This window comes from Schistocerca serialis, chromosome 2 (genome assembly GCF_023864345.2).
Source record: "Schistocerca serialis cubense isolate TAMUIC-IGC-003099 chromosome 2, iqSchSeri2.2, whole genome shotgun sequence".
Lineage (NCBI taxonomy): Eukaryota > Metazoa > Arthropoda > Insecta > Orthoptera > Acrididae > Schistocerca > Schistocerca serialis.
In genome coordinates, this window is record NC_064639.1 from 552493769 (window position 1) to 552516248 (window position 22480).

General features: G+C 40.8%; 1 protein-coding gene across 1 annotated transcript in view; it reads left to right on the top strand.

The window, feature by feature from the left end:
• The window catches only part of LOC126456202 (glycerol kinase-like), a 213854-nt gene that overhangs the window by 27425 nt on the left and 163949 nt on the right, over positions 1-22480 (top strand). The window contains exons 2-4 of the mRNA XM_050091956.1: positions 18082-18185; positions 18283-18541; positions 18669-18886. Of these exons, the coding sequence (XP_049947913.1) occupies positions 18082-18185; positions 18283-18541; positions 18669-18886 (581 nt within the window). The remainder of the gene's footprint in view (positions 1-18081; positions 18186-18282; positions 18542-18668; positions 18887-22480) is intronic.

Here is a 22480-nt window from a genome sequence, read left to right on the forward strand (position 1 = left end):
TCCTCGTACTACCTCTTCTTCACGTCGCGTTTCCATCCCCTGGTGGAATGAGGCTTGTAGAGACGCTATCCGTGCTCGACGACGTGCTTTACGCACCTTTCGCCGCCATCCTACGTTGGCGAATTGTATTGGATGCAAAAGACTCCGAGCGCATTGCTGTAGAGTCATCAAAGACAGCAAAAAAGCTTGTTGGGCCTCTTTCACCAGCTCCTTTAACAGTTTTACTCCCTCTTCTGTCGTTTGGGGTAGCCTGCGCCGGTTGTCTGGCATTAAGGCCCACTCCTCAGTACCTGGCCTGACCTCAGGTAATGAGGTCCTTGTGGATCCTGTGGCTGTCTCCAACGCCTTCGGCCAGTTTTTCGCGGAGGTTTCAAGCTCCGCCCATTACCACCCTGCCTTCCTTCCCAGGAAAGAGGCAGAAGAGGCTCGGCGACCTTCCTTCCACTCGCTGAATCTGGAAACTTATAATGCCCCCTTTACTATGCGGGAACTCGAACGTGCGCTTGCACTGTCCCAGTCCTCTGCTCCGGGGCCAGATGCCATTCACGTTCAGATGCTGGCACACCTTTCTCCGGCAGGCAAAAGCTTCCTTCTTCATACCTACAATCGCGTCTGGACCAAAGATCAGGTCCCCATGCGTTGGCGTGACGCCGTCGTTGTTCCTATACCCAAACCCGGGATGGATAGAAACCTTCCTTCTAGTTACTGCCCCATTTCTCTTACAAGCTGTGTCTGTAAGGTGATGGAGCGCATAGTTAATGCTCGGTTAATCTGGATTCTTGAATCTCGACGGCTACTTGCCAATGTCCAATGCGGCTTTTGTCGCCGCCGCTCCGCTGTTGACCACCTTGTGACCTTGGTGACATTCATCATCAACAACTTTTTGCGAAGGCGCCAAACGGTAGCCGTGTTCTTCGATTTGGAGAAGGCTTATGATACCTGTTGGAGAGGAGGTATCCTCCGCACTATGCACAGGTGGGGCCTACGTGGTCGCCTGCCCCTTTTTATTGATTCCTTTATAACGGATCAAAAGTTCAGGGTACGTGTGGGTTCCGTATTGTCCGACGTCTTCCTCCAGGAGAATGGAGTGCCTCACGGCTCCGTCTTGAGCGTAGCCCTTTTTGCCATCGCGATCAATCCAATTATGGATTGCATTCCACCTAATGTCTCAGGCTCTCTCTTTGTCGATGACTTCGCGATCTACTGCAGTGCCCATAGAACATGCCTCCTGGAGCACTGCCTTCAGCGTTGTCTAGACGGCCTATACTCATGGAGCGTGGCAAATGGCTTCCGGTTCTCTGAAGAGAAGACTGTTTGTGTCAACTTTTGGCGATATAAAGCATTCCTTCCGCCATCCTTACATCTCGGTCCCGTTGTTCTCCCATTCGTGGACACAACTAAGTTTCTAGGGCTCACGTTGGACAGGAAACTGTGTTGGTCTCCACATGTCTCTTATTTGGCGGCCCGTTGTACACGTTCCCTTAATGTCCTCAGAGTTCTTAGCGATTCATCTTGGGGAGCGGATCGCACTGTCCTGCTTTGCTTGTATCGGTCCATCGTCCGATCGAAGCTGGATTATGGGAGCTTCGTCTACTCGTCTGCTCGGCCATCCCTCTTACGCCGTCTCAACTCCATCCACCATCGGGGGTTACATCTTGCGACCGGAGCCTTCTACACTAGTCCTGTCGAGAGTCTTTATGCTGAAGCTGCCGAATTACCATTGACCTACCGGCGCGACGTACTGCTGTGTCGGTATGCCTGCCGGCTGTTGTCAATGCCCAACCACCCCTCTTATCAGTCCTTCTTCACCGATTCTCTCAACCATCAGTACGGGTTGTATGTGTCTGCCCTGCTGCCCCCCGGAGTCCACTTCCGTTGCCTGCTTCAACAATTGGATTTTGCCCTCCCTACCACCTTCAGAGAGGGTGAGAGCCCAACACCACCTTGGCTCCAGGCTCCGGTTCATATTTATCTCGACCTCAGCTCACTCCCGAAGGAGGGTACTCCGGCTGCAGTGTATTGCTCACGGTTTGTCGAAATTTGTGCTCGACTTGCCGGTCACACCTTTATTTACACCGATGGCTCCAAAACAGACGATGGTGTCGGCTGTGCCTTTGTCGTCGGGGCCGCCACCTTTAAATACCGGCTCCTCGACCAATGTTCCAGCTTTACAGCCGAGCTTTTTGCTCTCCATCAGGCCGTTCAGTATGCCCGCCGCCACCGCCATTCATCGTATGTACTCTGCTCTGACTCACTCAGTGCTCTTCAGAGCCTTGGAGCTCCCTATCCGGTCCATCCCTTGGTTCAACGGATCCAGCAGTCCCTCGATTCTTTCGCTGATAATGGTTCTCCTGTCAGCTTTCTGTGGGTTCCCGGACATGTAGGAGTGCCTGGGAATGAGGCTGCAGATGCTGCAGCCAAGGCTGCAGTCCTCCTACCTCGGCCAGCCTCCCATTGTGTCCCGTCATCTGACGTTTGTGGGGTTGTTTGCAAGAGGCTTGTGTTGTTGTGGTGGGATGCTTGGTCATCCCTCCAAGGAAACAAGCTCCGGGCAGTAAAACTGCTCCCAACTGCTTGGACTACCTCCTCCCGACCATCTCGGCGAGAAGAGGTCCTTCTGACCAGGTTGCGGATTGGGCATTGCCGGTTTAGCCACCGCTACCTGCTCTCTGGTGACCCAGCCCCGCAGTGCCCATGTGGTCAAGCACTAACAGTGCACCATGTTTTATTGTCATGTCCCCGCTTCAGTCAATCTCATGTTGTCCTGTCCCTGCCATCTACTTTACCGGATATTTTAGCTGATGATGCTCGAGCAGCTGCTCGTGTTCTGCGTTTTATAACTTTGACTGGCTTGTCCAAAGACATCTAACTTTTTACTTATTTTATCTGCATCTTTGTCAGGACTTTCGGGTGTCCCCCCCTCCCCTTGAGCTTTACTAGATTCCATGTGCTCTAACAACTGTGACTGGGCACTAATGACCTCAGTAGTTGAGCGCCCTTAAACCCCACAAAAAAAAAAAAAAAAAAAAAAAAAAAAAAAAAAAAAAAAAAAAAAAAACTTGTCCGTGGGTCCAATGGTCACTGGTGGTACACACACTGACACCTTCTGGTCTAGGAAGCATGCATAAGCTGTGACATCTGCTGATATAACCCCTTTGAGCTTAGGCCACTTGGTATACCACTGCTCTGAGAGGATTTGCTGGTGTGTACAGCAAAGAGCCTTTATACAAAATTTAGCATTTTCTAATTGACAATAGCTTCAGAGATGCTATGGTTCATAACCAAAAGTTGCTGTCAACCAAAACGCTAAGCACACATTTGTTTATTTAGAGCATAATTTTGTCACTGGTACATTTCTGTTTGGCACTTGGAGGTAAGGGGGGGGGGGGCACGGGGGGGGGGGGGGGGCGGCATGGGGGGGGGGGGGGCAAAGCTGTATCTCCTTCTCAGGTTTTGTATTTTTGCTAGTTTCCTTCGTGGGCACCAGATAGTAAGCACACTTGTATCTCCTGTTGCCCCAGTCTGAAGACATTTGAAAAACACAGTCCTTTCCACAAAACATCCTACAATTTAGTCAGTCAGTAGAATCCTTACGAAAGCTTGCGGGTTATCTTGGACAAAAAAATTTTTTGGCTATTGCATCTGAATTATTGATTTATGTGTTCTCTCTTTTGTATGCTAGACCAAACACACAGAATTACCTGGAGGGTCCCACATTGTTATAGGTAGTTACGTTATGGTTTGGAATCACATGGGAAATGTTTTTCAAAGTTAAAATGTATTATACAAACAATGGAGACTCCAAGTAGGAATTTCAACAATATAGAAAAAGACTGATTGCTACTTACTGTAAAGATGACACATTAGATTGCAGACAGACACAATCAAGTCACTCACACAAAGATTTTGGCCACAGCCTTCTTCAGCAAAAGAAAAACACATTCCATTCACACACACAAGCAGGCACACCTCGCGCACACGTAACTGCCATCTCTGGCAGCTCAGGCCAGAACGCTGCACCTGTTGGCATTGTAGTCCGTGCACACACGGCCAGCGGGCATTCCTCCCTCCCACCACCCATACACTACTATCTCTTTCCCTTCCCCACCCTCCTCCAGATTGCTACTTCCATCCCACGTAATAGTTGCTTTCTGGCCTGAGCTGCAGGAGTTGGCAGTCATGCGTGTGTGAGGTGAGCTGCCTGTGTGCATGAATTGTATGTTTTTCTCTTTTGCTGATGAAGGCTGTGGCCAGAAGCTTTGTGTAGGTGTCTTAATCATGCCCATCTGCAGCTTAACATGTCATTTTCACAGAACAGAAAAAAACAGCCTTGGGGTTGCACAAGATAGGTTTATTTAATCTTCACATGTGACAAGATTCAACTGTTGTAGGCATCATCAAAGAATCGATAAAAATTCTTGCTGGTTGTAACCACGACATCAAAATGTAATTAATAGTCCCATAGAACTTGGAGGTAACAGCCAGATAGCCACTGTTAATGCTTCAATTACATCACTGACAAAATTCTTCCTACTTGTAACTGAGGTGTCAAACATGGTTAAGAGTCCCAAAGAACTGGGATCTAACAGCTAGATAGCCACTGTCACTGCCTCATTACATAACTCATGAAGAAACTGCCCCCTGAACACACATATGGTCTGTTTACAATGCTGTGAGCACATGCAGTCATGCTGGCACTACATCGCTTACTCATAGTATTGTAAACAGATCATATTTGTGTCATGGGGCAGTTTCTTCAAGGGCGATTTAATGAAGCAATGACAGTGGCTATCTGGCTGTCACCTACCAGCTCTTTGGGACCCTTAATCGCATGTGATGCCATGGTTACAAGTAGGAAGAATTTTATCGGTGATGTATTTCCAGCTTTAACGTTGCTGTCTGGCTGTTACCTCCCAGTTGTCTGCCGGCAAAGCTGAGTGTTAACATGTTTGCCTTCCATGAGGCGTGCCTGGTTTTGATTCCTGGCTGGGTTGGAGATTTTCTCTGCTTGTGGACTGGGTGTTGTGGTGTCCTCATCATCACTTCACCTCCATCACTGGTGCACGAGTCACCCAATGTGACATCGACTGCAATAAGACTCGCACTCGGCGGCCAAACTTCCCAAGATGGGACCTCCCGGCCAGCAATGCCATATGCTCATTTCATTTCATTTCACTTCCCAGTTCTATGGGACTCTTAATTATGATCGACACCTCTGTTATGAGTAGCAAGAATTTTTATCGATTGTCTGATGATGCCTAGAATAGGCGGCATCACGTGTGAAGATTAAACAAACATATATTGTGCAAACAAGACTATTTTTTCTGTTCTGAAGATCTGTTATGGTTGCTGCACCAGTGCCACTGCATAACCATGGAGTGGAATGATTTTACAGTAAGTAGCAGCCTATCTTTTCTTACATTGTTAAAAGCATTATACTGTATTCATTAGTTATTAAAATTATTTAAATATCATTTATTCCCCCTCAGGAGACACCGCTTTAACAAAACATTGTCCTTGTGGGCGCCGGGGTTTGTGTGATCCAATGAAGTGGAGGGCTATGCCGGCAGTTGTGTAACTACCAGCAGGGGCTCCCAAGATGGGCAGGTCTCCATAGAGGATCCAGACAGTGTGTCTCACAACGTCCCATCTACTGTCCTGTCCTGTCCTGTCCTGTCCTATCCCATTCTATTCCATCCCATCCTATACACTCCCTTTCTTTCCTTTTCCTCCCTGTGATTGTTTGGCAGCAGAAACAGTCACCTAATGTGGACAGCAGAAGATCCTTGGAAACCAGGACAACGTTGATGCATGTAGGCCTCCCTGAGAAGGGATGGATAGCATTCTGTAGTCGTGGTGAAGACAAGCTATCTGAAGGGTAAGGCTCTGAAATAAAACCTTGGCAGGTGTCCGGGCCATGAGGTGACAGTCCCACCAGGACACTCAGGGGGCTGTGGGCTGATAACCCACACCACCAAAAAACTCACATCACAGAAACTAAAAGGAGAAACAGCTGGATGGATCTTACGGATAAGACCTTTGGCCTGAAAAGGGAAACCCATATTGGTTTTGGAATGTAAGGACATTGAGAGAGGCAGGGAGGCTAAGACAGGTCGAAAAAGAGATGGGGAACTATCAACTAGATACATTGGGACTAAGTGAAATAAGGTGGCCAGAATCTGTGGAATTCCAAACACAAAATGGTGGAGTGTTGCTGTATGTGGGTCAGACTAGTAAGGACGCGATGCTTAAGAATGGTGTAGGGCTCTTACATTTAAAAGCAGCAAAAGGAGCTTACTGGAGTGGAAACCAGTCTCAGAATGGATAATAACCGTACTCTTTAAAACAAATGTGCAATATGTCACCGTAATTCAATGCTATGCACCTACTGAAATAGCTAAAGGAGAATTAAAAGATGCATTTTATACAGAGCTTAACGGAGTCCTTAGACAAATAAAATTTTAGGGACATAAAAATTTTAATGGGTGACTTGAACGTAAAAGTTGATTCAGAAAATGAAGGGCTGGGTGTGGGGATCAGGAATGTAAATGGTGAACAGTTGATAGATATGTGCACTGAATGTTACCTAGTCATTGGAGGCACATTGTTTTCACATCGTAACTGCCATAGGATAACATGGGTTTCTCCAGACCATGTTACCGAAAATCAAATAGGCCACATAGTCATAAGCTGCAAGTTCCAACACTCTTTGTTAGATGTCAGAAATAGAAGAGGAGCAGACATTGGAAGTGACCACCACCTAGTTTTCACAGAATTCAGAATGAAGATAGTGGCAAATAGAACCAAGCTCAATCACAGATGCAGGAAAATAGATGTGGCAAGATTGAAAGACCAACAGATCAAAGAAACATTTGCCCTTGAACTAGAAAACAGATTCCAGGTCCTCTCTGAAGAAAACATTATGGAAGAGGGCATTGAAATATGTTGGCAGAAAATCAAAGACAGTTATTTAGATGTGGAAGAAAAAATCTTAGGATTCAAGGCACATCAAAGGAAGGAATGGATCTCCAATGCTACATGGAATGAAATCAGCCACAGGAATGAACTAAAACTTAAGTTAAATCTCTGTAAGACAAGAGCGCAGAAGAGCGAAGTGCATAAAGGATACACAGAGGCAAACAAAAAAGTGAAAATATGGCTACGTCGAGATAAAAGGAAATCGATAAATGAGCAAGCAAAATGAGCAGATGAGGCAGCAAGACAAGGAAATATGAAAGAGCTCTACAATATAACCAAACGGTTGTCAATGAAGAACTTCAGACATGAAGGACCAGTTAAGAACAAGGATGGGGTGACGCTTACAGCTCAACAGGCACAGCTACAGAGATGGGAGAAACACTTCAAGGAACTGTTAAATTGTGAAGACAACCAGGAGGAACAGGTAAGAGATGTTCCAGAGGAAATTCAAGAAGATCAAGATATAAATTTGCAGTGCCCCACAATGGACGAAATTAGGATTGCCTTGTAAACACTAATACAAAGGCTCCAGGCCTAGACAACATAGCACCAGAGCTCTTAAAAGCCGATATTGAAAGTTCTGTTAAAATGCTCTATCCCTTGCTGATGCATATTTGGCTTGAAGAGAAATCTCCAAAGGAGTAGAAAAACGGTTTGGTGATAAAGCTCCCAAAAAAGGGAAATTTGTCAGACTGTAACAACTGGTGTGGTATTACATTGTTGTCAGTGCCCAGTAACGTCTTCACCAGAATTATTTTAAACAGAATTAAAGAATCCCTTGAAAAGTGACTGCATGAAGAACAGGACGGTTTTAGGGCACAACACAGTTGTGTTGATCCTATTAACACTCTTAGGATCATTTTAGAGCAAAGCAAAGAATTCGAAACAACAATGTGCCTGGCATTCACTGATTTTCAAAAGACCTTCGATTCCATGAAACATAAGGTGCTCTGGCAGGTGTTTCAGAAGTATGGCATACCACAGAAGATCTTAGACATCATAAAAGATCTACATGATGGCTACAAATGTTGCGTACTCCACAAGGGAAATATGACAGAGCCCATAAAAGTAACAACTGGAGTCTGGCAGGGTTGCATTTTATCATCAACACTTTTTCTACTTGTTCTAGACTCAGTTATGAGAAGAGTGACAGCAGGCAGGAGATGAGGAATCCAGTGGGGGATCCATGAATGTCTGGAGGATTTGGATTTTGCAGATGACATAGTTTTATTAGCTCAAAGGCTGACTGATATATAAGCTAATTTAAACTTTCTGAAAGAAGAAGCAGAGACTGCTGGCCTCAAGATAAATACAGACAAAGCAAAGGAAATGAGAGTAAATTCGGGGAACATGGAGGTTACTCTTAATAGGTGAGCAGCAGGTGGAAACTGTCTACTCATTCCTGTATCTTGGTAGTATAGTGATGGAAGATGGTGGAGCTGGAGATGACATGAAAAACCGCATTAAAAAGGCAAATGCTGCCTTCATACAATTGTATCCAATATGGAAAAATAAAAATATCACTTACAAAACAAAAATCTGTATTTTTAATACAAATGTGAAGGCTGTCCTTCTGTACGCCAGTGAAAACTGGAAAATGTATAAAAAGATAACATCCCAGTTACAAATCTTCATAAATAGATGTCTTTGACGCATCATGAATATCTGGTGGCCAGAAAACATATGCAATAGAACTCTGGCGAATAACAAACCAGATACCTATAGAAGACCATATATGAGAGAGAAAGTGGGGTTGGTTGGGGCACACCTTGGGAAAACCAGATGGAGCTATGGAAAAAAGCATTGGAATGGAATCCCCAGGGAACAAGGAAGAGAGGAAGACCAAGGAGAACATGGAAGAGGACAGTGGAAGGGGAAGCAAAAAGAGTTGGCAAGACCTGGGCAGAATTGAGGCAAATAGCCAAAGACAGAGACGGATAGTGAGTTCTCCTGCATGCCCTATGCCTCCATATGGGTGAAAGGAATTAGGTCAAGTTTAAATGTTATTGACTGGTTTTCTTCTACTTTTTGAGATAGTTCTAGATGGATCTGTTCGGACTCTGAAGAAGTATGGGGAATGTTCTCATTTTGAGAATATGTAGTACCCTTAGATATACAGCACCTGTAAAATTCTCAGAATTTTCAAGATTGGTGTTTTACAGACAACAGAATTATAAAACATTTAACTTTGCACAGAGCATAATTTAATAATTACGAAAGTTTTGTTTAAGAATCATGTGGGTTGTTGTATATGTAGAAGACACCTGGAGATATTGAAAGGTTTCATATAGTGTGTGTAATGGTATGACAGAAATTTTAAAACCAATTTTTAAAGTGTGAAATGTTTCTAGGGGCAGATGTGGAGATCCTAGATAAATTGAAAGAACTAAAGATTGTTGAAATTTCAAAGGAAGCATTACACAATTATTGATGAGAACAAGGAAAAGAAAGCAACAGAAGATGAGTAACTAGCTTTGAGAGATTGAATTTTGAAATTAGTAGAGGAATCAACGGTCAAAAAGAAAAGACCTCCTAGAAATACTAGGATAACACATGAGATACTCAGTTTAATTGCAAAATATAGAAAATAGAAAAATGCTTTAAATAAAGGAAGTAGAAGGAAATATAGGTATCTAAAAATGAAGAAATTGCTAAATGGCAAAGCATGAGTCACTAGAGAAGAAATTCGAAGCTTTAGAGGCACACACAATTGTTGGAAAGATCAATGTCATCTATAGGAAAATTAAAGAATCCTATGGCGGAAAGAGTAGCTCCAGTATGAATATTAAGAGCTAAGGTGGCAACCTATTACATACCAAAGAAGGGAAGCCTGAAAGGTGGAAGGAATACACTGCTAGTTCAAAAAATTTTAAGAAAGGTTAAGATGCTAATTTTAATGTTTCAGGTGTTGTACATAGTGCCCCCCCCCCCCCCCCCCCCCCATTACCACCCCCATCTGAGTACAGTGCATAGAACATTCATTCAGCCATGCGAAACTGTCAGAAAAGTCCTTCTTTGGGATGTTCTTCAGTTTGTGTGTCACATTGGCTTGAATGTCAGTTACATTACCAAAGTATTGATTCTTTATATGAATTTCCATACTGTGTCACTTTGTGGTAGGTTTGTATTGATAACACCAAATATTATCATCACTTGACAGTTTTTTGCAGAAAACAAAGGTCCACAGTTTGCATTTCAATTAAGTCGCACTGTACATCCATGCATTGTGCTTTTTGTCCAGGAGATGAGGTCTGTGGGATGAAATTTGCACAGTTTTCTCTTCTTCAAAACATCCTGGGAAAGATGTTGCTCCATTGCGTCTTGCGATACAAAAGTGTTGACACACTACAGCCACTGCTTGACACTGCCTACTCACAAATGACTGGTCAGCTGTACATCTGTTGTTTACGGTTGTTAGTTCTGACTGCCCATGCGGTTACTTTGCTGACATTACTAGTGTATATATTGTTAGGTTAATGGCATTTTTTGCTAAAAACTGTATCATAAACTGTATGCAGTTTGTGTTACAGAGGAGAAAATCTACAGTGTCAGCTGCATTTGAATTTATTAATATAATCTCAGCAGTGCTAGATCAAGGCCAAATTCCTATTGGTGTTTTGTTTGACTTACCTAAGGCTTTGATCTTGTTAACTACCCAATTTTAATAACGAAGCTACACTACTGTGGAATTAGAGGAACAGTTCTCAGTATCATAAAGGCATTTGAAAACAAGCAGTGGAGGTGTCATGCAGACAAGGGAAGCACCTGTCAGAACTAGGTCACATAGAGCATGGTGTGCTACAGGGTAGTCTTCCATGGGCCTTCCTTACCTTCTAACACAGAAAATGAAATGACAATATTTGAAAAGGATAGATTGCTGCTTACCCTACAGCAAAGATGCTGAGTTGCAGACTCAGTCTATGCTTTTTTATAGTATTGTCATCATTCCACCCTGGATTTTCCATTGTTAGAAAGTGAAATGACACTCTTTGCAGGTGACACAACAAACATAATCATAAGACTGAGCTTACAGGAGGCTGTAACTAAAAGTAATCACTCACTGGCTTGAAGTGAACAGGCTACTTCTCAGTTACTAGAAAACTAATACAATGCTATTTAGAAACAACAGAAGAAAAAAATGAATTGACTAAATTGCAAGTGCTAGATGTAAGAGTAGTTGAAAGTACAAAATTTTTAGGGATCACTGTAGACAGTTGTTTAGGATGGGAAGATTGTATTACCAACATAAGCAATAAACTGAGTTGAGCTGCTTTTGCTCTCAAACAAATTAAGCTGCTAATAACTGGAGATAATCTACACATGGTGTGTTTTTCATACTTCAATGCTATAATGACCCATGGTACAGAAATCTGGGACCACTTGACAGATACAATTGAAATATTCAACCAACAAAAGAGAGCAATCAGAATAATAGGAAACAAACGAACAAGAGGCAGTTGCAAACCTCTGTGAGAAAAATATAAGATTCTAAATTTCTACAGTTTGTACACATATGAAATCCTGCTCTTTGTTTGGGATCATAAAGCTAAATTCAACAAAAATGAAGCTGTACACCACCACTCACCACCACTGCTCTAGAAACTGCATGGAATTAAGAATTTCGCAGAAAAATACAACTCAACATGAGAGGAGCAGTGGTTATGTGGCAATAAAGTTGTAAAACTGTTTACCACCACTCGTCACTAATACCAAATTGAAGGTTAAGTTGAAACATTTGATCAAACAGCTGTTATTAGAAATGCCTTTATATTCAGTCAGTGAATTTCTTCCACATGAAACTGTCTGAAGTAAACATGCAGAGTATTTTTAAAAGAATGTACATAAGAAGAGAGAAAAGGGAAAGTAAAATGATGTAAATTCTTAGCAGCATTTTTGTATCTAAATATTGTAACTTTGGTTCAGTGTTACTGTTTTTAATTTTTTTATTAATGTAAACATAAATGGATAGAATATGTATGCCATGTATGACCAGTTTGTGCCGTATATATAAAATTATGTAACCATGGTATAGAATTATTGCAATTAAATTTTCTTTCATTTATGCACATAGAATATGTATATCTCATAAAATCTGTTTGGGTTACTGTATCTGTAATTACATAACTATTACAGTAATTTACAGAAGTGTTGTGGCTGAAATCTATTAGTCATGTAAGCAAATCTGCAGTCTGAATCAGTAAAAGTAATGTATTTTAATGTAAAACTGGATAATAAATATGTACTCGGACATGCTCCATAGATGTACATCCTAAATTGCTTAATAAATAAATAAATAAAAATGAAATCAGTCTTTGAACTTTTTCCATGGATATTTTATGAGGATTGTATAATGGATATAAACTTGAAGATAAAATTGTTGAAAGTAAATCATAAGTGAATGAATGTGAGATGGGTGATGTGATACTATAAAAAGAATTTGCCATGGTGCTGAAATATTTAAGTCAAAATGAGGCACCTGGAGTAGATGACAGACCTCATAATTATTGAGATTCTTGGGAAAATATACCATGACGGATGCTCCCACTTGGTGTGCAAAACGTGAGAGATCCTAATTACTGCCATACTTCAAGAAGAATGTAACATTTCCATTTTGAAAGAAGATGGCCCTTGACAGGTTTGAATGTTGTGGAACCATCAGTTTAATAAGTCGTAGTTGCAAAATACTGGCACAGACTATTTACACAAGAATGAAAAGATTGGTAAAAATTGGCCTCAGATGTGATAAGTTTGGTTTCTGGAGAAATGTAGGAACACGCAAGATGCAACTGACTCTTTGTCTTAAATTTAGAGGAAAGACTGAAAAAAGGCAAAGCTACAATTACAGCATTTGTAAATATAGAGGAAGCTTTTGATGAAGTTGACTGGAATACACTATTTGAAATTCTGAAGCTAGTACTGTAAACTACAGGAGGTGAAACTTTATCTACAATTTGTACAGTAAACAAACTGCAGTTATGAGTTAGAGGTATAAAGAAAGCTGTATGTCTACATGACAACTGTGCAGTTCATACTTAAATCTTGGGTATTAATAAGTGCTTCAACTGTATTTGATCCTTTATTACTGTACCAGTACCAGTTTCATGGCACTATAAGCCGTATCTTCAGGTGCTTGGCAGAGAGTTCATCAAACCACTTTCAATCTATTTCTCTACCATTCTACTCTCGAACAGCGCACAGAAAAATGAACACACAAATCTTTCCACGTGAGCTCTGACAAGGATGTGAAACAGGGTTGTAGATAGAGTTCTGTATGGATATGAAAATGCTAGCTGCATCTGCACCACATCTACAAGTCCCTTTTCCATATCTGCATCTGCAAATTTTTTTTCTGCATCTGCAAATTTTTTTTCTGCATCTGCATCCACACATATTAAAATATTGTAAATCACTTAATCCTCTCAGTATGCTGAGCTTCTGAAGGCAAGCTTGTGCCAGGCCTTAGATTTTATCTAACGAAGCTGGACCTCATAATTTATGTTCTGTAGACTAAGAATGTAGAGGCTAATGATGACTGTATTCTGATACAACATATTCTGTTATGTTCTCATTTCCTTAATGTACAACTTTGTGTGGTAATTCCTGAAACAGATTTTGGGAAATTTTCTGAAGAATATTTTCTCAACATGAGGAGGTCAAATGAAAAATGAACTTGTTGTCATTGTCTTTCATACTGTTAAATGTTAGCCACATAGTTCATATATCAAATGTCCATTAATTCGCCATAGTGTTAAATAATGTTAATGTGTTTCAATTTTTGATGTAATAGCATTACATTGTGCACTTGTAAACATTTTAAAGTAAAGTATTGATAATGTCATTGATTTTATACCAGACATTGTCTATGTGATGTATGACAACAATATGATGAAAAGGACAGGTTGCAACTCACCATATAGAGGAAACATTGAGTCACATGTCACAGACCAGAACAAGAAAAGATTGTTATGTATTTGAGCTTGCAGCCAAAAGCGCTTCTTCTACAGTAGAAAACACACCCACATTCACACAAGCACAACTCACTTTTTGACCACAGTCTCTGGACACTGAGGCCAGACTGTGTACAGCAAATGTACCTGTTGGGAGAAGCAATCTGTGGTGGTGGCTGGAGTGGGAACAGTGAAGGGGATTGGTGGATAAACAACGACGACTAGCAAAAGTTGAGGCCAGGAGGTTAAAGGAAAGTAGTACATATTGCAGAAAAACTATCCGTTCGCGCAGTTCCAAAAAGCTGGTATTTGTAGGATGGATCTAGATGACACAAGCTGTGAAGCAGTCATTGAAGTGAAGCATGTTTGTTGGGCAGTATGTTGAGCAATAGGTGGTAATTTGGCCACAGTTTGTGTGGACATTGTGCATGCTGATGGCTTATTGGTTGACAGGCCCACGTAGAAACCAGCACAGTGGATGCATCTTAGATTGTATATCACATGACTGATTTCATAGTAGTCTTGCCTCTGATGGAGTACATGATGGCTGTGACCGGACTGGATTAGGTGATGGTGGTGAGGATATATGGGACAGGTCTCTGCACCTAGGTCCATTGCAAGGATATGATCCATTAGGCAAGGAGCAGGGGTCGAGTAGGGATGGACAAGGATACTGAGTAGGTTTGGTGGGCAATGGAATACTACTGTGGGAGGAGTGAGCAAGATAATGGGTATGATATTACTTATTATAGTTAATGATATGAGGTAGTAGAAACCTTGGTGGAGAATGTGATTCAGTTGCTTGAGTCCTAGATGGTACTGAGTCACAGGGGGAGTGCTCCTTTGTGACCAGATGATGTGAATGTGGTTCTGTGCTTGTGGTTGGTATGTTTGATATGGATAAAGGTACTGATGTGGCCATTTTTGAGATTTAGTGTAACATTAAGAAAGGTGGCTTGTTGGCTTGAGGAGGACCAGGTGAAGCAAATGGAGGATTGAGGAGAAGGTGCTGAGGATCTGGAGGAATACGGATAGAGTGCTCACCATCAGTCCAGATCACAAAGACATAACAGTGAACCTGAACCAGGTTATGGGTTTGGGATTCTGGGTGGTAAGGAAGGATTCCTCTGGATGACCCATTAATAGGTTGGCAAAGGATGCTGCCATTTGGGTGCCCCTTGCTGTATCATGGATTTGTTTGTAGACGAGGCATTTAAAGATGAAGTATTTGTGGGTGAAAATATAGTTGGTCATGGTGACCAGGAAGAAGGTTGTAGGTTTGGAATCAGTCAGGCATTGGGAAAGGTAGTGTTCAATAACACCAAGGCTGTGGGTGTTAGCGGCATAAGAGGGAGGTAGCATCAATAGTGATGAGTTGTGTGTAGTACATAAAAAGGAGTCAGATCATGACATGATGAAGCCAGTAGCTGGAGTGTCCTACAGCAGCCGTCAATTCACATTGTGACTGCTTTCAGTACTTATTTGAATGACTTGCATTAATGTAAATTAAACAGGATGGACTCAGACATAAGGCAGTTGCTGGTGCAATGGAAGCAGGATGTACTTGTACTTGAGTGGAAAATCAGAAAGACTGCTATGTCACGATCATAATTGATCGCAGATGTCAACAGTGCATCTACTGGCTGTGCGATACCACTCATTCAAGCCAGTATAGTGGCATTCCATCCTGGACAAATAATAGTAATTACCTAAACAATAACAATAATTATTATGGGTCTTTTTCAATAAAAAATGAATGGAAATAGTAATAATGAAACTGCCATTTAACTTTTAACCATGAAATAATCATTATTGATCAGATAACTACAGAGAAGCTACTGAATCAAAGTGGGAAATCAGAATTTTATAGCATAGTACGTCTTAAGAGAAGGTATCGGGTGACGGAACAAATCATCAGTTTAGTAGAGAAAAAAGTGTAAGGATAAAATTTGTAGACAGAGACCAAGGCTTGAATGTAGTAATCAGGCTCTAATGGCTCTAGGTTTCAGTAGATACAGAAAGATAAAGAGGCTTGTGCAGAATAGACTAGCAAGGAGAACTGCATCAAACCAGTTTTCAGACTAAGAACCACATCAACAACACAGAGCAGCTGTTATGAGACTGTTTCAACCTCCATCATATCATCCACTCTTGCAATTTCTATGACCTAAGCCTCCATAAGTCCCCTTCACACTTCCTTACCTTTGCTCCGACATTTCCTCTCCTCGTATCTCACAGCAGTCCAGCCTTGTCCAAACATTATCCTCTTGTTTTCTACACACATTACTTCTCTCTCCCTCTTCCTCTTTTTTCCCTGTCTCTCTTTCAACATGTTTGTGAATGTTACCTTTGTCAGTCACTATTTTGCTTCTCTGTTAGAGATCAACATGTGTCCTCTACTATCATCCCTCTTATAACCACCTTTATCCATCCTTGCCTTGTATATTGTACACCCTTTTAGTGACACATTTTGTTTTGTCTGCTCTCTCCTCCCAACTCAGACTGAGCAAGCTAGCATAAAGAGCCTCTGTCCATCACCAGAGATGAGTACATTTGGTTATTGTTATGGATGTCAGTATGAGAGTGTATATTTAAAGTGGTAAAAGAACAGTAGTTCAAAAGCTAGAAAGTTCACTGTAGAGTTAAATGTTTCTACACACCTAGCTTTAATCGGCTACAGAAGAGTAGTTTGTCATCAATTTGTTATCTTGTATAATTCTTTATAAAGTCAGAACTTCTGAAAAGGGGTTATTTATTTATTTATTTAATTCGTGTTCTGTAGACCCATTAGCGATGAATCACTTCGGTGTATAATGTGTCATTTGCATAGATTTGAGACATTTGTTTATAATAATAGGTTGTACAATGAATAATATATTACATAGAAAAAAATGTTTACAAGAATTGTTTTTTGTAAAATGTTACAAATTACTTTGAACAGACTTACAATAGATCAAAATCAATTCACATATTCTCACACACAAATTCGTCTAGTGAGTAAATGGTTTTACTTAGAAGATATTGTTTAAGTTGATCTTTAAATGTAGGTGGATCAGTAACTGACATTTTTATTGCCTGAGGGAGAGCATTAATATTTTTATGCAAGAGTAGTCTACTCCTTTTTCTACCATACTTAGATTCTTTTGTTAAAGATGTAGATCATTTTTTACCCTAGTGTCATAGTTATGATACATGCTGTTAATTTCAAAAAGGGAATGGTTTTTACACAAGAAACACATGGGAATGGCTAGCTCCTCCATTTGTGTATAATGGTTATTCAGCAGTAATAGTCTTTTTTTTTCTTCCATCTCTTTTCTGTGCTTAATGTATCTGTAACTTTCTTCTAGAATGAATAATTGCTTTATGTGTTAGGTACAATGTGTGTATCTGTTTTCCCATTTGGCTGTAACATGAAATTTTAAACATTTTGGAGCATTTCAGCCATTTTTTTCTCTCATTATTTCATGCAAATACATCAATGACAAAATTATTGAGTACTTGGAAACTATAAACAACAGTATAATGTAAGTACTTTGCTACAGAATGCCCTTTTATGTCTATGGGTACTGACCTATTCAAAACATTTTATGTACTTTACTGCAACATTTTATTGCTAAAAGATGGTTATGTGTGTTGTATGGCAGATGTTTTGACAGCTGCTCATATGTGTTTGTGAATAATGTTGCATAGGCCAAAATTTTTGATATGTCTACAGTTTAAAATAATATTAGTGTTAATGATTTTGCATGTAATTTGAGGCCCATCTGCCAGATATTACAATCTTGCCAAATGAGGAAAGAATCCAGTGAGGATACTCTCCTTCTTCCAAAATTGTCAGTAGTTTTTAATAGCTCTACCTTACTGATGGAATTAAATCTATATACATCAGTCAAGGGCGACTGGAGTTAGCAGAGTCTCTATTATTAGCATTGAATGCTATTCTGCATTATGTGTAGTACAGTCATCATATTCACAGCTCTACAGATATATCTATTTATATATATCACAAATTTAATGCCATTGTGTGTTTTTTTTTCTCTTTTATAGTTTACTGTTTCAGATTTATCCTCAGCTTTGACTTGAAATTATAGCAAAAATTTATAAAAAAATCATTTACAGAATTTTATTTAAAAAATTTGTTTCCAATCATCTATAGTTGGATTTAGATTTTTTGTACGAAGAATGACAGAGTCCTCAGAAGAAGATTCATCACCTTTGATTGGAGTAATAAATGAAGGCACTAACACTGCAAGTTTTGTGGTATGCTCTGTGAAAGTCAGTCTCAATTTATAAAATACTGTTGTTTGATTTCATTCTTTGCTTTGTATCATTGTGCAAGACTGTTGCATATTTGCAGCTGATTAGTTCAAAAACATGGGAGGAGATTGTGTACCATACAGAAAGAATTAAACAAATATGTCCTCACGAGGGTTGGCAGGAGCAGGATCCAATGGAGATTATTGATCTTGTTAGAAAATGCATCAGTGAAACTCTTCTCAAAATGGAAGAACAGGGTATTGACATAAGTAGAATAGTGACCCTTGGTATAACAAATCAAAGGGAGACATCCATTCTGTGGGATTCAACAACTGGCCAGCCACTTTACAATGCAATTGGTAAGCCTAATGTTTTATTCTAACTCTGCAGTATTGCAATGTATCCTTGAATGGTATGGTTCTTGCACTTAGATTTTAAAATAGTTGATATGCCACCTGATGATAGAACATTTCTTTCTCTTTTCAGTTTGGTCTGACATACGGACAGCATCATTAATAGACAATGTTTTGGCAAAAGTTCCTCACAACGACAAAAATGCATTGAAACCTATTTGTGGCCTTCCCATTAGTACATTATTTAGTGCCCTGAAAATAAGGTGGATGATAGAAAATGTGCCTGAAATTCGAAAGGCAATTAGGGAACAAAAGTGCATGTTTGGCACTGTCGATACCTGGATAGTATGGGTAAACTTTGACATTTTTAACAATATTGCGACAATAATAGCCTTAATATACCAACATTTCGTTTGCAAAGTACCAAAAATACAATTCCAATTTTAGATACTTGTAATTTGTCAATTGTCTCCATATTTTTTTAAAAATTAAATAAACAAAAGAGTTGTGAACTTTGTATTAAATTTTAACTGCCTTTAGCTAAACAATATTATACACACAAGTTATCAGAAATGGTACTGCAGTTCAATAACTGAAGGACTTGAAAGGAAGGCAATAGTTGACAAGGGAGCAAGACAGGGTTGTAGCCTATTCCTAATGGTATTAAATTTGCACATCGAGTGAGCAGTAAAGGAAGCTAAGGAGAAATTTGCAAAGGAAATTAAAGTTCACAGAGATGAAATAAAAATTTTAAGGATTGTCCTTGACATTGTCTTTCTGTCAAAGATAGTAAAGGATTTAGAAGATCAGATTAATGGAAATGATTCTGTTTTAAAAGAGTTTGTAACATTAACACCAACAAAAGTGAAACAAGTTCACTGGAATGTAGTCAAATGAAATCAGTTGATGCTGAGGGAATTTGTTTTGGGAATGTGACACTAGTTAGTAGATGAGTGTTCCTGTTTGGCAACACACTAAGTGATGACAGCAGGAATATAGAGGATATAAAATTTGGACTGGTAGAAACAGTGGAAACGTTTCTGAAACAGAAATTTGTTAATACTGAATATTAATTTAAACATGTTATGCATTTATGCATATTCCTTCTTCATTCTAGGTTAATTGCTTGAAGACCTTTTCCAAGGCTGTAGAAAATAATTTAAGTGAAACGGAATCTCCCTATGTAACTTCTTTCTCCTTTATGAATTTTTCACTCTAGTGGGGTAATTGAATGGAAGCCTTTCAAAATATGCCTCATTGTTATGGGACCATGTGTTTGCATATTGCAAACATCATATTTCATCCCACTACATATTAAATACGTTATTGTATTTTATTTATTATGTCAGTATGCAAGCGTATTGTCATATCACTGGCTTAGTTGTGGAGAATCTTTGTGGGCAGCCGCGTCTGTAGAGAGTCGGGCGTGGGATAACGGACTGCTATGTTGTGTAGTGTGTAGCTCTGCATGTAAGAAGCATTGTTAGTATTCAGATTGAAGTGTTGCTACAAGTGCTATTACAGTAAAGTGATTAAATATGGAAGTAATTCAGAAGAAAGTGCGTCAAGATGTAATTAAAAAAATGAGCAGTGCCGCTGATAACGTATTTGTGTATCCTCTCGTTGCGTGTCGCACAGTATCAATCGTCCGCGCCATGTTCGGTCTCACCAAGAATGAACAAATGTGAATCAGTAATACTATTTACCACAAAAGAGTGCAATCAAGTGCCAGTGATTTGTAGCGAGCGTGAGGATGTGTGTTCGATCATCGTGTTTCTGCGTTATCAACAACCAGCCGCGCCGCGATGATTATGCGCACGCTCATACAAGTGAGAACTGAGAACTGAAAAATTAACTTTACGAACAGTGTTACATCATTACTAGTGACAAGGAGGACTATTACTAGGTATCTGTATGTGTGACGAGCGTAAGAACTTGCTTTCGATCATTCGGCTTCCGCATCATCAACAATCACCCGCGTCGTGTCGGTTACGCGTATGCTCGTCTGAATTATATTTTTGGGCTGTTAATCATCAAGATTGTTAATTGGGATAAACATTTACGATTTATAGTGTAAACAGTGCAACCTGTCGTTTCCATATTGTCTCAGAATATAGATGTTCATACCAGACATAGAACAGTGTTGTGTTTTAACATTGAGTGGCTCCCCTAAACTCGATTGCATATTTTGGTAGATAATTTCACGCAAGCCAACAGCCAGCTGTGGAGCAGAACAATACAACTGCCATGGGATTACCAGGCACGTGGTGTGGACAGGGCGCACTGTCACGAAACGAGAAGTCAGTATAAGGAACCACCCCACCCATTCGTACTCCCGGGCGTGTTACAAGTAGTCACAGGTTCTTGCCAGGAATATTTGTTATTAGTATCTGTACCTTAATATAATTGGCTGATCAATCAATCAAATAATTTGTTTCTTGTCATTGCTATAGTATCAACCAGAGATAGACTTCATTACTTCTTTGTTGATTTAGTGTCAGAGATGAATTATTCTTTTTCTCAACACCTGAGGTACCATTTAACTTAAGACTTCTGTTAAATTATTTTTCACAGTCTTTAATACATCTCTACATATACGTCTATGTGGATACTCTGCAAATCGCACTTAAGTGCCAGGCAGAGGGCTAATCAAACCATTTTCACAATGTGATTCTTCAACTTCTCCCAGCGTGTTTCTTGCTTGAACAGTCCACGGGTGTACTGCCGGTCCATGGTGTCCAATGGGCACAATATTTTGGCAATCATACGTGTTGCCATCATCGGGTGCACTGACGAACTGAGCTCCTGTGGGCAGGCGGCCGTCCGTCCTAAATCCCCTTCCTCCGCAAGGCATTCTCTGCGGTCCGCACCTGCGGCCACGCGTCTGTGGTCGCTGAGAGGCTGGCATCGGCGTCTGTGGTGGCCTCAGTGTAACTGCCTCGTCTGCCGTGGTCACTTGTTCGTTTTCTTTGCTGAGCCTCTTTTTAATTAGACTCAGTGCTATTTCCCATGCCTTGCTGAGGTTATAGCTGCAATCTCTGTAGACGAGTCCGTTCCTGGTACGAATTTTGATAGCCTCTCTAACGATGCTGTCCCAGGCTTTAGATATCTGTGCCAAGACCCTGTTGTGTTGGTAGTCCATATCATGATTTTCGGTCAAACAGTGCTCTGCAACTGCCGACTTGTTGGGGTACATAAGTCGAGTGTGCCTCTGATGTTCTCAGCAACAATCTTCGATGGTGCGCACTGTCTGTTCAATGTAAGTCTTCCCACACTCACAGGGAAGCTGGTATATGCCGGCTTTCCACAAACCAAGATCATCTTTCACACTTCCCAATAATGCTCGTGTGTTATTGGGTGGGCAAAAGACAGTTCGTACTCGGTGTTTCCTCAATATTTGTCATATGTTCCCTGATAGTGTGCCAGCATACAGTATATAGGCGCTGGCTATCTCTTCCTCCGTGACTTGGTCTATCTCCACACGCTGTACTGTTGAGGTGGGGTGGAGAGCGCGTCTGATCTGCCATTCCGAGTACCCGTTTTTCCGAAATACAGTTTTAAAGTGTTCCAGCTCATGCAGCAGGCTATCTGTGTCCGAGATGGTGCACACCCTGTGCACCAGTGTTTTTAGTACCCCATTCCTTTGCAAAGGGTGGTGGCAGCTATTTGCATGCAAATACAGGTCAGTGTGCGCTTTCTTCCTGTACACCCCATGGCCCAGGGTGCCATCCGCTCTTCGTTTGACCATGACGTCCAGGAATGGTAAACTTCCTTCTGCTTCGGTCTCTGTAGTGAATTTGATGTTCAGATGTATGGAGTTCAGGTGTGTAAGGAAGTCTAGGAGCTTGTCCCTTCCATGGGGCCATATCACGAACGTGTTATCAACATAACGTAGAAAACAAGTAGGTTTCCATTTGGTTGACGCCAAAGCTTCCTCCTCGAAAT